The sequence below is a fragment of the Sceloporus occidentalis genome, unplaced genomic scaffold (assembly GCF_023333645.1).
Source record: "Sceloporus occidentalis isolate IW3139 unplaced genomic scaffold, rSceOcc1.0.p SCAF_58, whole genome shotgun sequence".
NCBI classification, from domain to species: domain Eukaryota; kingdom Metazoa; phylum Chordata; class Lepidosauria; order Squamata; family Phrynosomatidae; genus Sceloporus; species Sceloporus occidentalis.
In genome coordinates, this window is record NW_028317038.1 from 2413133 (window position 1) to 2433552 (window position 20420).

The 20420-nt window shown below is 39.3% G+C and overlaps 1 protein-coding gene across 1 annotated transcript in view; it reads right to left on the reverse strand.

Moving 5' to 3' along the window:
• Window positions 1-9299: 9299 nt before the first annotated feature.
• LOC149287623 (tenascin-like) overlaps window positions 9300-20420 on the reverse strand; it is a 35310-nt gene continuing 24189 nt past the window's right edge. The window contains exons 13-20 of the mRNA XM_089492667.1: window positions 18385-18528; window positions 17774-17904; window positions 13787-13919; window positions 12452-12603; window positions 11778-11874; window positions 10907-11068; window positions 10143-10306; window positions 9300-9410 (exon numbers count right to left, since the gene is read on the reverse strand). Of these exons, the coding sequence (XP_089348793.1) occupies window positions 9300-9410; window positions 10143-10306; window positions 10907-11068; window positions 11778-11874; window positions 12452-12603; window positions 13787-13919; window positions 17774-17904; window positions 18385-18528 (1094 nt within the window). The remainder of the gene's footprint in view (window positions 9411-10142; window positions 10307-10906; window positions 11069-11777; window positions 11875-12451; window positions 12604-13786; window positions 13920-17773; window positions 17905-18384; window positions 18529-20420) is intronic.

Below are 20420 nucleotides of genomic sequence, written 5' to 3' on the forward strand. Positions count from 1 at the left end.
AGTCTTTGAGAAAATCTAATTGGAGCTGTTGTAGTAACAACAGCTTATGAAAGCAGGTAGGCAGATTTACACCGGTGATTACAGTTCTCTTACCCCAGAGACAATAGCCAAAGTCCAAGTGAGATATTGAAGCTATAAGGAGTATTGGAATCTGTAGCAAGTGTAACTATGATAAGCAGAATTAATAAAGCAGAGTTGATGTTCCAATAAGACTACAGGCTTCTGTAGTTGAGGAACTTGAGTCTGGTAACCTTAATTCCAATGGAACAGGTTCTTTAGTCAGGTAAACCACAGGATATCAGGAGCCATATTACACAGCCTGTAAGGTCATCAAAGTCTTAATATAAAGTCTCCATATAGGCCTGGTAACCATGTAAGTCCAGGTGAAATTCAGACCAGACAATTTTCATAACAAATAAAGGGCTAAACTTGAAAGATCCTGCAGTCAAGATAGAATAGTGTAGTTGGTTTTGGTGGAAAATGATCTGTGATAATCGTAAAACACATAACCCCCTTAATTTATAACTAAATTCAGTGACTTTGTATTAAATAATGGTCCAATTCCTTCCTTTTATGTGGATAATCTGAACATGGTGGTAACTAAAGTGGGCTGGAGAAACAGGGAGACCTGAGTGTTAAGGCCCCTGGGAATTAGCATAGCTTAATGTACAGAGCACATGTATGAGTGGGGGTGGGTGCGTAGTGATTGGTGGGTGAATGGCGTGGGGGGCGTGCAGGTATATGGGTATATGGGGGTGATCTGTAGGTCCTGGGTCATTGCCATTTTAATAGCCGGCTAGCTGTCACTTCCCTCCCTCCCTCCCTGTATTTGTCTTCTGTCAATTTTCTTTGTCTCATTTTCTTTCTTTGTCACAGCAGGCGGGTGGCGTGTCCTTGCCGGTCAGGAATTGGTGTGGCTGGATATGGAAGGTGGTGTAAGGACGGAAGGCGGGTCTCAATCCTCCCCTAACCTCTTGTGGTAAGGTCAATGACCTTGGTCGTGCCCACCGAGCTTATGGTCGGCTGGTGGTCAGCACTGGTAGATGGCAGCGCAGGGAGCTGTTTGGTGATGTTGGACGAGGGGGGAGGTGAGTAGCTCGGTGGTTTCAAGTATGGAAGCCGGGCCGGCAAGGACGGAGTTAATTTATTCTGTGTTAGTTCTTGGCTGTTTTTGTGTATGTTATTTATGGATAATGTTTATAAATATGTTTTCTCTTAAAATATAGGCTAACACAGTATGGTTTGTTTTATGTAATAAAAGCTGTGGCCTGTTTTCATCCATAACTCTTTTGTCCGCGTATTATTTGGTTAATGGGTGGATTTGCCCGGAGCACTATGCCCTCTACGTCATACATGATCTTCCGGACTTAAGTTGGATGGATTCTGGTGGCTCACCTGTTGAGAGTAATATAAGCATAGCAGCCACATGACTTCTAAGAGTGCCATATGCAATCAAGATGACAAGTTTTTAATTATTAAGTGCAATGTAAAAACCAAGAAAGCCAAGAATATTTAATTGTAATATTGTGTTCTAATCACCATTTGGGGATCACATTGCTGGTCTGAGCTTTGTAGCTTGCTTCTAAATTTTATTTTTAAATAAAACATTAGTAAAACATTAAGAAACTGGCTGGCAAACATCAAAATGTGTTGATTTTATTCAATAGTTCCTGTAGAGGGCAGTAAATCCACTTAAATTAAATTTTAATATGACGTTAATAAATGAAGAGCACGTGAACAAGATGCGAAGCTGGTAGTTTCTTATAAACCAATACTTGGATTTTTGTGTAGAAATGGAGGAAGAGGTGAATATAATTTGCTTCACTGACCCCTGGGTGTTTGTTCTATCTGCCTGTGTACAGTCTGTTTTCCCACTCCTTGCAGCATCTATATATTTTGTCTTTTCAATCAGTTTATCCATTATTCCCAAACATATATTGTATGCATACCTGGGAACTCTTCGGGTTTGACCTGGAGATTGCCGGGTGAGCGCTGGTTCTCCGGGTCGCGTGAGTGGGGTCTTGATACGCCTCGCTCCCCGCCCACTTCCCCTTTAAATGGGGGTGTTTCCCGCCACCATCAGCGTGAACCCCCCCGCCATCAGCGGGACCACCCCCGACATCAGCGGGACCCCAACATTAGCGGGCGGTGTGCAGTCCAAGCCACGTACCACAAGGGAAGGCTCCGGGTAGCCCGAGCCAAGAAGTTTATCTGTCGCACATCTTTTTCTTCTACCAAACCTGCTGTAAACCACATCGGGACACCAAAGAAGATATACAAAGTATGCTTGCAGGAACTGAAAACTGGAAGTTCATGAAGAATTGTCTGAAGAGAATGTCCTGCAACCTCTGCAGTGATGAAGCATGCATTTACAAGGTCTCCCCCAATGAGCACAGGCATATGCCCATGTAGGGCCCCAGCCTTACCCAAAAAAAGTCAGAATGCTCCTCCATATAAAGCCGAGAAACTCTAAGCAAGCAGCCTTCCTCTGCTCTGCTGAGATCACAATTCAGTTTGAGCAATAGTTCAGATGTGTGAGGACTTGAGCAAGGTTTGGTAGCGATGATGCAGCGCTGATCAGATGGTGTGGCTCTCAAAGAACCTACCATCATGTTCTGCTCAGTGAGGTTCATCCTATATGCTGCAGTATGTATGGCCCAAGTTGCTCACAAAAACCATTAGGCCCATCCAGTCTGCCCAACCTCTGAATACTTTCCTTAATCCCTGGCTTTATCTTATATCTAGCTTAGCCTTATGTCTATCCCATGCTTGCTTAAATGCCTTCCGTGTATTAACATCTACCACTGCTGCTGGAGGGTTATTCCATGCATCCACTACTCTTTCACTAAAGTAATATTTCCTGATGCTACTTTTAAACCTTTGCCCCACTAGTTTAAGAATATGTCCTCTTGTGGTAGTATTTCTCCTTTTAAATAAACTTTCTTCCATTATCATGTGACTCCCTTTAAGTATTTAAATGTTTCTATCATATCCCCCCTGTCACATTTTCCTTCCAGGCTATATATGTTAAGATCATTTTCCTGGTAAGTTTTATCCTGTAATCCATGAATTATTTTAGTAGCCCTTCTCTGAACTTTCTCCAACATATCTATATCCTTCTGGAGATACGGTCTCCAGTACCATACACAATACTCCAAGTGAGGTCTCACCAGTAGAGCCCTGCGCGGGACTACTTTTTTAATCCCGCTCCCGCGGTTTTTAATCCCGCTCCCGCCCGCTCCCGCCCGCTCCCGCAATGTGGGTGTGCCGCTCCCGCCCGCTCCCGCCACATTTGTGGCCAATCCCGCCCGCTCCTGCCACATCTGTGGCCAATCATGCCCGCCTCCTTACCTGATTTCCCGCGCAGTCCCGCGCGGCTGCCCTCGAGTTGTTCCCTCACGGCGTCTCTTCTCTTGCTCCGCCCAGGAACAAGGCGGAGTCACAGGAAGTGACGTCACATCACGTGACTCCGTTTTGTTCCTGGGCGGAGCAAGCTAGGAGACACTGTAAGGGAGCAGCAAGAAGGCAGCCTTGCGGGACTGCGCGGGATTACCGGGACCCGCAGGTACAGTGTCTGACCGCCCGCTCCCGCCCGCAGCCCCAGCAAGACCGCCCGCGCCCGCAAGTTTTTTGGCAGGTCCCGCGGGACCCGCCTCCCAGTGCAGTCCTCTACTCACCAGTGCTCTGTACAATGGCATCAGCACTTCCCTCTTTCTACTGGGAAAGGGATTTAGAGGTATTTATTTCAGAGGATTTAAATGTAGGCAGACAATACAATAGAGCAGAAGGAAATGCTAGCAGAATGCTTGGTTGTATAGGGAGAGGTATTAACCTCTCCCTATACAACCAAGCATTCTGCTAGCATTTCCTTCTGCTCTATTGCATTGTCTGCCTACATTTAAATCCTCTGAAATAAATACCTCTAAATCCCTTTCCTCACATGTTGAGGTTAGGACAGTATCAAATATTCTATACTCTGCCTTTTTGGTTTTTATGCCCTAGATGCATTACTGTGCATTTATCCACATTAAATGCCAGTTGCCACAGCTCTGACCATTTTTTTAGTTTACCTAAATAATTTGCCATTTGACTTATCCCTCCAGGAACAACAACCTGGTGGTGAGGAGCGAATGAACAAATTTTCATATTTTCGTATATCGCACATTTGTTTTTTGTTTCTTTTGTCCAGTGTTGCATTTGTTTGTTATTCAGATGAAAAATTCAGCACAGAACCGCCTTTGTACAGCTGTCCTTCATTGGTTGATGCCAGTGGGGGGCCCTGCCAGCGACCAATAGAGTCACTCATACGGTCCGAGTTGCTCTTAAAATCAGGTTTTTTTCTAATTTCTCGCTAGTTTTTACTAAATTTATTATCCTAAATTTTCAGCTACTCATCTAACTATGGTATGAAAAGAAAGCTCTATCTCTCCTTCAAAAAAGCAATATATAGTTTACATGGGTACACTATTCACAGGAAAAGAGAATAATCGCTGAACCGACATAGGGCAACAATGGCAAAATTGTTCCGGGACTTGAGGTACGAAAACCCCTGCAAAAAGAAAAAAAAGGAACACGAAGAACGTACACAAATATTCACCGAAAAAGAGACCATTTTAACGGGTCAATATTCGTGGAATACAAAGATGTTTTTCACAAAGATGAAACCGAAGATGTGGCCGGCGCCCAAGTCTAGTTAGAAGATTCTAGCTAAGTATATTCTTACATTAGTTAATCAACGTTTTTCCCTAAAATTTTGTGCTGCTTTTTTTTGTTAAATATAAAATACTGTCTGACGTGTAATTACAGAGAAAAAGTAAACATACGGAATGCAGACAAATTCAATTATCATGAATTTCTAATGGATCCAGATAACAGACAGCAGTGGAAATATACATGTCAACATTTCAGCAGACATACATTTTGCAATCCTGATTACTACCAACAGATTGTACTGGGGCATTTCCTTCAAAAAATACCTTTTTTGATTGAATATATCTTTTTATATACACATATTTGAAATTTAAAATTCATATTCCCTTTTGTGATAATAATTTTGCATTGATCAGTGGGTCAAGAGTCAGTTTGGAACTTTGGAAGCGGTTTCTATTATTCATTGTGCAAATTAATTTTAGTTACTTTCATGTGACTAAAAACTACCCATTATACGAATGCAGGCATTTCATGTTCAACAATGTATTAACCTACCACTCACACTTATGTCGGTACCAAGCAACAAATTTTATGACCGAACCCATGGTTACAGAGATCAAATAAATTACTGTGCGTCAACTATATCAGAAGTACCGTATTTGCTCAATTATAAGCCCCCCCCCAAAAGCATGAATATAAGACTGCACCATAGGGGGAAAAAAGTTTTACTAGTAAATATTAATTCACATGTATACTATTTTTTCATATTTAATAAAAACTATAATTGAGAAAAATGCATTTCTTGTTTCTATTGTCTTTTATTTGCCAACCTTCCCCCAGTTATGCACATCTGACCCCAGGCTTGCCACTCTGCCCCCCTAATATTCCACTTTGCCCCCCAGATATTCCTTATATCCCCTGTATGCCACTGTGGAGGATCTGGATCTCTGTCTTAAAGTCAGACCTCTATTTGATAGTGTTATCTGTCAAAACTTTTTTAGACTGCTATAAGATTGGGGGGATTGTTTCAGGTTTTCCACAGATGGAAAGATGCCAGCACTCCTATAAACAGGGCCGGACTGGCCCACCGGGATACCGGGAAATTTCCCGGTGGGCCGGAAGGTCCGTGGGCTGGGCGGCCGGCAGACTTACCATGAAGACAGCCGCTGAGCGGCTGCAAATGGCAATGAACGCCTCCCTCGGTGCCAGGGGCGGGCTGGGCAGGGGGGCAATTGCCCCCCAGGCTTCCCGAAATCTAATCAAAGCGGCCGCTGGGTGCTGATGCGGCCGGCCGGCATCAGCACCCAGCAGCCGTGTGCGATGGCCGTCTAGTGATGGGAGCAGTGTGAGGGGTGAAAGCTCCGCCCCCTCGCACTGACCTTTCACCCCTCACGCTGCTCCCATCACTATGCGGCCATCAGATTGCTGGGAATGTAATCTGAACGGCCGGTGCGTGCTGATGCCGCCGGCCGGCTCTGCTTTAATACTTTTTTTTTACTTTATATGGCAAGCCGATCCAGCTTACCATATAAATTAAAAAAAAAGTGTTAAAGTAGCTCCGGCCGGCGGCATCAGCACGCACCGGCCGTTTAGATTACATTCCCAGCAGTCTGATGGCTGCATAGTGATGGGAGCAGCGTGAGGTGGAAGCTCCGCCCCCTCGCACTCAGACTGCTGCAGCACCGGATGTCAGGTCAGTGGCATCCTGTCAGCATAGAGGAGAACAGTGTGCAGCTACCAGGAAGTCAAGAGAAGTAGAAGGTGAGTAAAATAATGTATTTTTTGTACTGTATAATGTTTTTTGTATTTGTTAAAAACAAAAAAGATCGGTGTCCCCCTATATGCCACTCTGCCTCCAGAAATGCCTTATACCCCCCTATATGCCACTCTGTCCCATGATATGCCTTTTAACCCCCTATATGCCAGAGTTGCATATAGGGGTATAAGGCATTTCTGGATGCAGAGTGACATATAGGGGGTCAAAAGGCATATCTGGAGGCAGAGTGGGATAAAGGGGGTTAAAAGGTATATCATGGGGCAGAGGAGCATATAGGAGGGTATAAAGCATATCGGGGAGGCAGAGTGGCATATAGGGGGCATAAGGCTTTTCTGGAGGCAGAGTGCCCCATGATATGCCTTTTAACCCCCTTCATGCCACTCTGCCTCCAGAAATGCCTTATACCCCCTATATGCCACTCTGTCCCATGATATGCCTTTTAACCCCCTATATGGCAGAGTGGCATATAGGGGGTTAGAAGGCATATCATGGGACAGAGTGGCATATAGGGGTATAAGGCATTTCTGGATGCAGAGTGAGGGTATAAAGAGAGGGTATAAAGCATATCAGGGAGGCAGAGTGGCATATAGTGGGGCATAAGGCTTTTCTGGAGGCAGAGTGCCCCATGATATGCCTTTTAACCCCCTATATGGCAGAGTGGCATATAGGGGGTTAGAAGGCATATCATGGGACAGAGTGGCATATAGGGGGTATAAGGCATTTCTGGAGGCAGAGTGGCATATAGGGGGTTAGAAGGCATATCAGGGGGGCAGAGTGGCAAGCCTGGGGGCAGAGGTGCATAACTCGGGGGTAGGTTGTCAAATGAAAGGAAATAAAAACCAAATATGTCTCAATCATAGCTTTTATTAAATATGGAAAAAAATAGTCTACATGAATTAATAAAGAAATAAAAGTTTCTTACCAGAATATCGTGAAGAATAATGTGATCAGTGTTTTGTTCCACTAAATAAAATGGAACTCTTTCATCTAACAATGTTCGCAGTAGTAAATGTTTTGATCCTATTATGTGTAATGTATTTAATTTATTAGGGCCTTTTAACACTTTTGCTTTCTGGCATTTTAATACAAATAATGAGATAAAAAGAATTGCACATAGTGTGACTCGGGTGTGTATAACACGTGCGTGTGGGTATAAGAGCTTCACCGTGAGATAAACTATATGGGGCTGGTCTCCAAATTTTTCCAGGGCTGCTTTTCAGTCCCAGTCCGGCCCTGCCTATAAACCCACACGCTTACATGCATAAAACATGTTTAACAAATACAGGTAACACATTGTACTACAAATGTTTTATGTTTTTATTGCCATTGATTAAGAAGTATGGTTTATAGCAAATGTAACCGGTAACACTTTCAAATTGCTAAAATAATTCTCTGACTTCAGACAAATCCCGAGTCACCGTTTGGCACTTGGTATTATTTCTTTATTTGCCGCAGAAATGTGAAATAATGGATTACATAACTATTCTTAAAGTAAAAACGCTTTAATTCCAGACATTCCTAAGCTGATCATACATTTCATATTTAAATATAGACCTATGGTATGGTCATATACATAAGGTACATTCTTTTACCATTATTATTAAATAACCAAAATAATACAAAAATAATAGGCACGCAATCCTGTTGCTGATTTTTGTATAACTAGGGGATTTAGCTTTTCTGCTTCCTAAAAGGAATTTATCAATATTTGAACAACCAAACACAAGGGGCCCAAATAACACCCACAGAGAGATGTTTACTTATTATTCAAACTATTGTGGATCTTGTGCAATTATATGTTTAATTTTATGAGCATGCTAGTTTATCAGGGTTAAATTTAAAACTTGTGAGTAAAATGATAAGTGCTAATATATGCATTGAAAAGATAACCCATTATTTTAGTATGTTATTTTAATTGATTACTTGATTGATCACTTCTCTGATAGGCGAATACCAAAAACAGTACTGCAAAGAAAAAAAATAGTTCTGCATTTCTGCTTTGCACACTACAGAACTTACAGAAACTACCCCTGAGTTTAAATATTACTATTAGATTGTGTTACCTGTGCACTTCTCTACTCTGTAAAAGATTTACAGTGTCAGAATGATCTGCTAATAAAATATGAGAACCATAAAATTTGCAGATGAAGGTTTTGTATACGATATGATATAAAATATAGGCAATTTAGGCAATTGTATCAACAGCACTATCATCCTGTGGCTTATGTAATGTTTTATGAAGGTATGTAAGTATTATGATTATTCTCAGCATTTACTTTCTGCAGTATGAAGCTATAGAGGAAATAGCAGATAGTTATGGAAATAATTTTGCTCATGATTTCATAATGACATTGAATCAAATTAATAAATTCTAAAATTACTTGTCAAAGGGTTTGCATTGCTAATCCTAACAGTCTCCCACCCAAACAATTATTTAATTTATATTTATAGAAAACACTTCCCATCCCAACCAGTAAACCTTAAATATAAAAAAAGGAAGAAATAGCTTGGTTTAAATATGGCAGTTTCTAGCAGTACAGTTTTCTGAAATCCCATTTATATTCTCGTCCTCTCATTTTGCCAGCATCTCAAGGAGGGTGAAACTGGCATATACAGTGGAAAGTCTTTGGTGTTTTGACGTCCACAGAAAGTGAAAGTTGAATATCAGAAATGCAAATACTAAAGTTGGAAAAATCTGTAGTCATATTATTGTAAGACCTTCAAGCAGTGAAGATTTTAAGACACTATGATATTTTCATAAGGCATTTGATTTTCAGAAGTTGTGATTGGGGTGGTTGTGCTGGATTTTTAAGTGGTTACCACAGACAGTAATTCCACTATTCCTTGCACTTCTCTTTATTGGAGGATGGTTTTATGCTCTCTTCCTTCTCCCTTCAAGATTTCTAAAGCTGACTGGTCTTAGTTTCATTTCTGCAAACTGGATGGAGTATTCATGTCCCTTCCAATGGAACCAGTTGACACCCTACAAAAAGGAAGGAATTTGGTGGCATGAGAACACTTATACTAGTTATTTCTAATAATATGTATCAGCATTCAAAGGAAATAGAGATTTAATTATAATGCTACGTATTCTATGTGTCATGGCTGCAATTTCATGCCTTTTCAGAAAGCAAGGTGTGTAGTTACATCTACTGCACACTGTAATAAACCTTCCAAGCTCTAGACCAACAATCAGCATTTTCGCATAGACACATAGACTATATTTTCAGTTGTGGAGATGTAGTAAATCATGCTTCATTAATAAAATAGGTACATGTACAGGAAAGTATTTTGCTGCTTGCATGAACACCATATGGCATACATTGCATATTTTACAAACTGCATATCTAGCTTCAAGTAAACTAAATCTGATAATTTAGGCATTAGTACTGGATTTTAAAATCACTGTGGCCTTAATATGAGTATTTTTTTTAAATGCTGCATGTTGGTTATCTATCCAAAACCAGATTCACAGAATTAATGTTACAGGTTGTGAATGATTTCTCAACAGCTACTAAATTGTCGTACAAGTGGACTGGAATGCCTATAGGAATTTATTTTTCTAGGCTTTTAAGCAGAGCCTCTTTATAAGCTGGCAAAAAAATGGTAATATTTTTCTTTATCAACAAAAGTTTTATGAATTTTTATATATTCACATAATAAAAAATATAAAACAAGTAAAAAGTTGATACTTAAATAATAAACCCCACATTACCTGACTGTGATTATTGTCATCATATCGTCCCATCAGGTTTACCCTGTGACAGTTCTTGTACCAGAAAGCACCTTTGTAGGACAGAGCACAGTTGGTTATAGCAGAATCATTGTCTTTGTCATATGTGGAAAAAGGGCGTCCATTGTGGTAGGTCATCGAATCCCCTGTAGCAGAAAGAAAATATGTTTGAAGTGTATGAGATCTGCAATACACAATATATATATTTATATACACAACAACCTAAAATGTAAGTTCCTGCGGGAACAGGGCCCTCCATTCCTCTTGCATCTGTATGTCAATTGCTGTATTGTACTTGTTGTTATCTGTAAAATTTTTACCTTGTATGGCGCTGCAGAATCTGTTGGCGCTTTATGAATAAAGTATTATAATAATAATAACACATTATGAAGATATTTTAATATTAAATGTCTGGTCTGTGCATTCCCAAGGAACACAACTGAGAAAGAAACCTCAACAAGAGGATCACTGCTCTTCCAGGGTGTTACATAAAATCCAGCCACTGTATACTTATATAATAATATTGTACTTTATTAGACATATTAGTTGGTTGGTTTCAGATCCCTCTTATTATGTATTATTGTCTAATATCTGGGTTAAAATTGCAACACTCACAGCAGGACCAGCCAGTGACTGTAGGTCACTCATGTGTCCATATTCCGTTCAAAGACCCCAAATGCAGCTTTGTCATAACATCTGAAATGGCTTCCCATGGTATGTTTTTTTAAATATAGGTATAAGCTTACCTGCTGTGCCACTATAGCCATCAACCTTTAGCTTGTAACGACTCTTGGCATCTCCAACACTAAACTTGTCATAAACAGCAAAAGCAGTTTCATCGTTGTCTCTAAGATCCACACGTAGTTCATACTGTCCCTGGGAAGTTATTTTGTGGAGATTCTCTAAGCCTGTTATGGTATTAAAAGAGGAAAATTATCCTATAAAATCACAAGCCATATGGTAGTGAAATATTTTAAAAATGCAGTTCTGTTTGAACTCACTGTCTTTGAGAGTATCCATATGGCTTTTCACTTTTATTTTAAAGATTACAAAACTATAGAGTAAATCAACATAGGAGGCAGTAATCCATCATTCTATCAAAAATGAGTAAATATTAAATGATGGAGGATGGACATTATTAGTGGAGGTGGGTTTAGAATATAAAAGGATAAAAGTTGCTGTTTAATACAGATACCCAAAACCCACAAATGCTTGGAACATAATAGTCAATTTGAGACTGGCATGATTGTTGTTTAACAACTTTAAAAATTAAATAGAGTTTTCAACAACATAGTTCTAAACAAGTAAAATATTGTCAGTATAATGCAACCAGGAACTTACGTGGGCAAAATAATTAGTGGGCAACTGGGCACCAATGACTGATCAATTGTAAATTCCAACCACTCTACACATAGGCAAAGGATTTATAAATATTTTAGATTATTTTTGGAAATTGTCTTTACTTTCTTTTTACATGGCAATACTTCTTGTATTTGAGTAAACAATTGCCTTATGTTGAATAATTAATGAACACCCGACCTTTACTTTCACTAAGTTATATTGTATATGTCACAGATATCCTGGTCATAATTTATTCCAAAATATATGTTGATTTACCCATAAAGAATTCATTTGAAGGATTTCCAAATCCTGCAGAATATGTTCTCCAGTTTCTGTAAAAATCTTCAGATCCATCTATGCGTCTTAGAAATACCTAGAAAAACAAATAAAACTGAAAATACCTTTAAAGAAAATATGATGGCAATAAAAAAATGGTTTAAAATAATAATAAAAAAATTATATGCTTTAAATTCAACAACTTCATTATTCATTCAGCATTATTTATCTATGGGCTGGGATGCTAACTGTACAAAGTACTTTTTTAACCCTTGACACATTTGCAAGTAACATCTCCTCACTGTTATTGTTTGTTAATTGCCAAAATGCTACAAACAATTCAATATTATAATCCCATGAAAATAATAAGAAATCTAAATTGCATTGTGTTAGAGGTAATATGCACTGATCTTCTTCATGATTATACATAACAGTCATCCCTTTGTAATATGCATCTTTGCCAGATTAAACAAAGCCATATCAAAACCATAACTGAAAAATTCTTATTTTTATAAATGGGCCTGTCTCTACCATAAATTAGCTGTCTAGGGCAAAGGTGTGTTAGAAGGTGAGGTCACATGGCTCTTTTCCATGTTGGCATGGAAATGTTAACTTGAAGGGTAGGGAACACTAGGAGACTTGTGTTATATAATGGGTTTTTTTTGTATACTTACTATCCATCCACCACCATCCACACTCATGTCACAATACACCTCCATGGGTTGTGATTGATCACCATTTGCGTAAATTGTGTACATTCCAGATGTGGTCTCTCCATTTAAGAGAGCCTGGGAACAATCTTTTGGGTATGGATAAAGCAATCCAGCTGTGGTCAGAATAAAAAACACACATGGAAAAACTCTTAAAATCAGGTACAGCAAATAAAACTTTGCAGCAGCTGTCAGAGAGGTCAACCTACTGCGTATTTATTGCATAAAAATGATAATATAGTCTGCAGATTGCTTTATACTAAGGTTTCAATTAATCATATCACTATAAATTTCACAATCAAAAACATCTTCAAAATAGGGGAAATTTAAACGTTATTCTGCTGAATAATATGAAAAATATTTTATGCAACAGGATTGAATTGGTATTAATTTAGCACACGTGAACATTGGCATTTGGCAGGTCAAATACTTCCAGCTGTCATATTGTGTATCTTATGAAAACTTCTAGTATGCATTATTTTTCCTATCTCTTTTAGCACCAGGAAATGGCTTAAACATTTTGTTGTTCCTTTATGGGGGATTAACTAACAAAAATGTCTGGCTTCAATTTCAGTACTACAAAGCAACCAGAATTGGGAGCACATATTGTTCAACTGAAAAATCAATATAAGGTAAAGGGATTTTCAGCGCTTTGTTGTGTATTCTTCAGTAGTAAGCACTTTGGCATTCATTACCCAGTAGGAATACTTCCAAGCATATGTTTTCCTTAAAAGAAAAATGAATGGCTTTCCTCTGAATTGCTGAGACATTGGGAAATCTTTGTTAGGTCCACAATAGCACTTCTTATATTTATGCCAACATTTTTAATTTAGCAAATAATTTATATTTGGTCACCATGACAACATTTGTTAATTCACAATTACTATCAAGCAAAGATAACTTTTTAATTTGTTTTTAAGATGCCTGGTTGTTTTAAAAGTAGCACTTTAACTTTAAATGTATTTGTTTTGCATTTTAATGCTGACCTCTATATTCATTTTACTGTAATATTTAAAACACAATGTATAACATCATGGGCATCCTCAGGCACCAGCAAAGGGACATGAAGTGGCCCATTGGCAAACATGTTTCCATAAATTTTGTCACAGGTATTCGTGTACAGACAGAGGATAAAAGGGAGAAAAAATAAAATGTCATAAAAGTGGGGAAAAAGAAACACATTACTATCACCATTGCTATGCCCATGTCTTGGAAAGAGTACTGTGGTTACCAGTACACACAAAGATGATCAGATTTGAAATATAGAAGTATATGGTACAGTTTTAGGTGCTTCCTTACTTGTTGTGAAAATGGTTTGGATGAATTTGCTTCTAATATCCCCATTCAGTGCATGTAATCGAACAGTGTACTGGGAAGAAGGGTTTAAATCCAGTAATCTATAGGAGGTTGAATCTGGTCCCAAAATGACTTCCTATAAGCACAGACAAAGAAAACTGTAATGGATGACAGACATATTTAAATAGACTTGATCTTGACAGTACTGTGACCAGCACCAATATAAAATTCATAAGATAAACTAGAACAAAATATTGGAATTTTTACAGTACCGAAATATGTTATTCTATTTTTATAGATAGCACCAACAAGTTACACAATATGGTATATTTTATATTGGTATATGTAAGGTAGTCAAAATGGCAAATAAAAACAAATCAGTACATGAAGCATGTGGATCTATTGAGATCTATTGATTCATATTATAGCATTCTGTTGTAATGTCCTTCAAACACTGCTATTGGAAATATTATACTTAATGCTAACTTCAAACTATGTTATTGCATATAGGAAAATATTTTATAATTATGGTTGCTAGTAAAACTTCAGTAAATATGGCTTAATGTCAATAGTCTCCATATAAATGTAATGTGAACACTCAATGATTAACTGAACTATGCATGCTGAATCTTGTGGTTTCTTTGCAGTTTCTGTTTCTACAGTATACGGTTTAGAATACTGCTAATCTAACTTTGCATCTGCTATTATAACTACCAAAAAAACTGCTTGAGATAAATATTTGTATGCACATCACATTTATAGAATGAATTCATTTCTTAACTTTTTTCTGGACTTTTCAAGCCTGTGCCTGTGGAAGTCCAAGTCTGGCCTAGGTCCTAGGCAGTGTTTCTTTTTTAACTAACTCAGGAATTTGCAGGATTGTTGAACATTTGACCTCCATCACTTCGCTAAGTTTTAAGAGGGGAGATTTAACCAAGCTTTTCCTATAGGCCGATCTGTGCGCAATTAAATTAAATGGTCAACCCTCCCGCAAACATCTATGTTTTGCAGACACCTCTGATTGGTGGCATACTTATGGGAAGACCGAGGATTGAAATCAGTATTTGTGACTCATAGTGACATGATTTGTGACTCATACACCTATAAGGACACTGAGAACTTAAATGAGTATCTGTGACTATTATTGATCTAATTTCTGACTCACACCTTTAATAGGATTAACTTATTAACAAATTTAGCAAAATGTTTTGGAACTGACGTATTTAACTGATGTATTTAACATTGCATATTCCAAATTAAAGTTGAGATGGCACCCATGATCCTGACCAAAAAAATCCTTTTGCTTTTGTGCTTTAAGAGCTCTATAACAGTACTGAGGTTGATTGCTTGTAGTAGTGCTAGAGCGGACAGGGTTTACATAAAACAACCTTAGAAAAATGAGAAAATGAACAAGTAAAGCAACAGAAAAAATGGGATCATCATACTTCATCATAGATAGATTGGTAAATGGCTGAAAAGTCCATATAACTGTCAATTCACTTAAACATCCAGCATTTACCTATGATGTGCCAGTGCCTGCCTGCCCAGAGCCCTACTATTACTGCTGCACCTCTGTGACTGTCCTTACTCTGGGGGAACCTTTTTTTAAAAAATTCTACAATATTGGGGAAATCCAGTACTGCTCCACGGGGCTGCATGTGCCTAGGATGTGTCAGTATCTGTCTGCCAGGCGCAGTGCTCTACTACTACTACCACTGTTGCTGCACCTTTTTCTCTGTCCTAACTCTGGGGCAACTTTTTTATGGAAAGGTGAGTCCAGAAGGTCTCAGTGACCTCTCCATTTTGTGAACTGTCCCTGAATGTCATTCCGAATCAAAAAAGACCTGGAGTTTGACCTTTTATTAGCTCCCTCAGAGGCAGTGGCGGATCTACCGGGGTCGCAGGGGTCGCGACTGCGACCGGGCCCCTGCGGCAGGGGGGCCCAAGCCAAGGGGCCGCCCGAAATCTTTTTTAAGTTTTTTTTTTTTTTTTTTAAATAAGGCAGGGGCGTCCAACATGCGGCCCGCGGGCCAAATGCGGCCCGCGAGACCTCGAGGTGCGGCCCGCGTAAGATCGGCAGCCAGGGCAACCGATCTTACACGAGCCGCACCTCAAGCCCTGCTACTTACTTGTGGGAGGGTCTTCTGGACAGCACAGAGGAAGCGGAGTTCACGTGACATCCTACTTCCTCTGTGCTTTAGCAGAGAAGGCAGAGGGATGCCGCGCCCCCTGCTGAAGTCTGTGAGCGGCATCGAGGGAGCTGCAGTGCAGGTAAGGGGGTGGGAAGGGTGTTTGAATAAATGTGTGTGATTGAGGGAATGAATCTGTGAATTAATGATTATATGAATAAATGAGTGTGTGTGTGTGTGTGTGTGTGTGAGCATGGATGTGTAAGTGCTGGAACCTAGGCATGATGGGACTGTGATTGCTGTTAGCAATCACACTCCTATCATGCCAAGTCAGCCAGTACATGCTGAAACCTGGCCAACTGCCCCCCTTGTGTAGTGATGCTGCCAGCAGTATGGGGTCTGCACTTACAGCCACCCTGTACCAGCATGTACTGGCTGACTTGGCATGATAGGAGTGTGATTGGTAACAGCAATCACAGTCCCATAATGCCTAGGTTCCAGCATTTACTTGATGGATGTGTAAGTGCTGGAACCTAGGCATGATGGGACTGTGATTGCTGTTAGCAATCACACTCCTATCATGCCAAGTCAGCCAGTACATGCTGAAACCTGGCTAGCTGCCCCCCTTGTGTATTGATGCTGCCAGCAGTATGGGGTCTGCACATCACTTACAGCCATCCTGTACCAGCGTGTATTGGCTGACTTGGCATGATAGGAGTGTGATTGCTAACAGCAATCAGAGTCCCATCATGCCTAGGTTCCAGCATTTACTGGATGGATGTGTAAGTGCTGGAACCTAGGCATGATGGGACTGTGACTACTGTTAGCAATCACACTCCTATCATGCCAAGTCAGCCAGTACATGCTGAAACCTAGCTAGCTGCCCCCCTTGTGTAGTGATGCTGCCAGCAGTATGGGGTCTGCACATCACTTACAGCCACCCTGTACCAGCATGTACTGGCTGACTTGGCATGATAGGAGTGTGATTGCTAACAGCAATCACAGCGAGCACACTCCCATCATGCCTAGGTACCAGCATTTACTGGTTGCCTGGGTATGATAGGAGTGTGATTGCTGTTAGCAATCACACTCCTATCATGCCAAGTCATATTGCTAATTTTGTCCAATTGTGTGTTACCTACTTTTATTAAACATGTGAGTTTTTATTATTATTTTTAAAGGTGGGGGTCATTTTCGGTTTTGGCTAAGTGAACCCTGAATGTTTTGGTCCAGAATTTTCATTTTAGTTCATCCCTAGAATAAATCTAGGGAATCCTGAATTTGTAGTCGCAAAACTTTCAAGGCCCAGAAATCAGTGAGAGGAAGAGTAAAGGTTTTGTGTCATTTTACTTTATTTTAATCTGCATATTTTATTAAAGGCCATATTTTTTGTCACAGTGAAAAATGAGTGCGGCCCGCGCACGTATACAATTCTGATGAAGTGGCCCACTGCAGAAAAAACTTGGACACCCCTGGATTATGCCCTTTGTACATGCGCCCCTTTTTCTTTGATTTTTTTACAGATATGATTCAATATGTAAATTGAATTTGTTGAATTAGTTGAAAAAAAATTGTTGGGTAAAAATCATGTTTTTTTGGGGGGTGTGAGGGGGTGGGGGGGCCCTTAACAGATTCTCGCACCCGGGCCCTGAGGCGTCTAGTTACGCCCCTGCTCAGAGGTCTTTAGTGTCCTGTTGTTTGTACTAAGTGATAGTGTCCGTGAGACTCCTGAATGCACCTGAATGCAGCAGTCATGATTTTGATAATAATCCTCTGGATGTTTGCAAAAATACAATGAATAACTACAAATAATGTAAATATATTTTTAATCTTTGTCCTATTGTATTCATTCTCATTTTACCTTGACTGTACCATCCACAGATTCATAAATCAGCAAGAATCCTGTAATAATTGATCGTGGAGGTCTCCATGTGAGCAGTGCTGACTCTGATTGCACTTCACTTGCAGTCAGATCTCTGGGGCCATCCAATGCTACATAAAAAATGTTAATTATTCTCACTTACATACATATCGTGTCACTTGACTATTTTATTTTCATACATGGGAACTGACAGATTTTTCCCCCAGAGTTTCCAGATGAAGTGCTGCTTCTCTGAGCCTACCTTCAATCTACAGGTGGAGGAGGGGCACTTGGTCCAGCCAATCCCCACCCAGGTTGTCATGACTCCCCACTCTGTCTAACTAGGAGTAGTCCCAGCACTACATGTGACTAGTATCAACCTCTTACAGCAGTCAAATGTCCCAGGTATGTTGGTTTCCCAATACATGGGAGATGATAAATAAATTGATGCACATAGTTACAGATTCTACATCATTTTCAAGGGCAAAAAACACACAACTTCAAGAGGAGACAGCTGTCATGGGCATTTAAGTGCATATGATGGCTGTAATGTTCCCTTAAAAAACTTATGTCCTGGAACTCAAGGTATTCCAGCTTTCAACCAACGTTACCTGTGGTGAATGTTGTAGAGATTTCAGAACTACGAAGTTGTCCTCTAACAGCATAAATTGTCAAAGTGTATTCAGTGGCAGGTTGCAGGCCAATAATTTCATTCTCCACAGTGTTACCTGATATAGTCTGAGTCACAATGGGGGCTAGAAAGTAAATAGACAAAAGTGAGCAAAATAGCAATGCACACAGTGTGCAATGTTTCATGTTTTGTTACAGTAAGGAAACATGAATAGGTTTTATCTTAGAAATCAAAAGATGATAAAGAGTCATGCTCTGGTTATTAAACCTGCAGCAACCTCCACACTTCAGAAGTTAATTCAGCGAAACGTACATTCTCTCCCAGTGCAAATACCCCTTTAGTAGGGTCCAGCATGAATACCAACAGTACTTTGGGGGGTTTTAGGCATTCTTCATAGCAGAAATATTATGACATTTTCCCACCGTAGTGACCAAAGCTTTTTTGCCATTTTATCTTATCATCATTACCTGTTTAATAATTAGTCTTTCCGCACAATTTGCATGTTTTTTTCCATAGGACAAATTTTTGAGATACCATTTTTGGAGATACTATTTTTATATTATTCAGTATGGTTTAATGTAAAGACAAATGTTGCATTCCACAACACTAAAAAAAAGGTTCGTAGATGGCTTGGTCATCTTTAAATGGAGTTCAGAAGAAATTAAAATATTTCAAAGATGTTCTGCTAAAAGGCAGCAAAACATTGCATTAAGCTTGTAAGAATAAAAGAAAAATGAAATCACTGCAGATGAGGAATAAATAATGAAGGAGAAGAAAGTAGTGTTTAGGAAGCATAAACAGAACACCAAAGTGCACAGAGGTGAGAAAGTTGCCAGGTTAACCAAAAAGATGATAAAACTGAGTGAAAGGAGAAAAAATAAACAAGGAATACTTGAAAACAAATTAAGGGAGTTATATAAATGAGAATAATGATCTAGCCAACTTCTTAAATAAATACTTTTGTGAATGGAAGGGACCCCAGTTAGAAAACAGCATGCGTGCTTACAGAGGACGTTCTACTTGGACTCTCCAAAGTAAAAACAGGCAAATCAATGGGAACTGGCAGGATACACCCAAAATTATTAAAAGTATTCCGGAGTGTCCTAGAAAAACTGTTGGAAGATTTATTTAACCAGTTACTATGACAGGAGTAGTTTCAGAAGATTGGAAACAGCATGTGCTTACTTTAGGGAGATCTTGTTAAATTATATAAAAAAATTTTTTTGATGGGTAATTAAAATAAAAGACAAAGGTTTATCTGGTTTTCAGTAATGCATTTGACACTGTCCCCTCACATACCTCTAAATGATTTACAGGATAAGGCAATTGTTGAGTGATAGGAGACAGATGGTTGTAGTTAATGGTGTCTATTCAGAGAAAAGTTTTGTTAATAGTAGGGTACAAGGATCTGTATTAGGACCCTCCCTTTTTAATATCTTTATTTAATACTAGCAATATTACAAAAGGTCTGTAAGTTAAGGTGTGTATTTTTGCAGATGATACAAAGATTTGCAACATGGTAGACCTCACATACAGTATTATGTAACGTTTTGAAGAGCCCATCTTCAGAAAGAGATTGACATATTGGAGGGAGTTCAGAGGAGGGCTACCAAAATGGTAAATGGTTTCCCAATGTATCTTAATATGCATCATTTGAAGGAACGATTAAGGCCTAAGTCTCTACATTACGAAAAATGGGCACACCAGGTGAACCGGATGGTTCTGTCGTCAAAATCTATGTTTCTATATGTATGTATGTATGTCCACTATTTAGTAATATGTTGAAAGATAGAAAAACATTAAATTTTTGGCAATTTTACCTAGGATTTCTTCCGCAAGTTAGATGCCATTGATGAAAAAATACTGATTCCTTTTCAGTAATATCTCATATAAAACATTCTACACTACTTTTTTATTTTTCAGGTTGTGGGGCAGGGAAGTTTATTTAATTGACATTTCTGGAGGGGCACCATTTTTTTTTTACTTTTTAAAATGATTATTAATTTTTAACTTTTT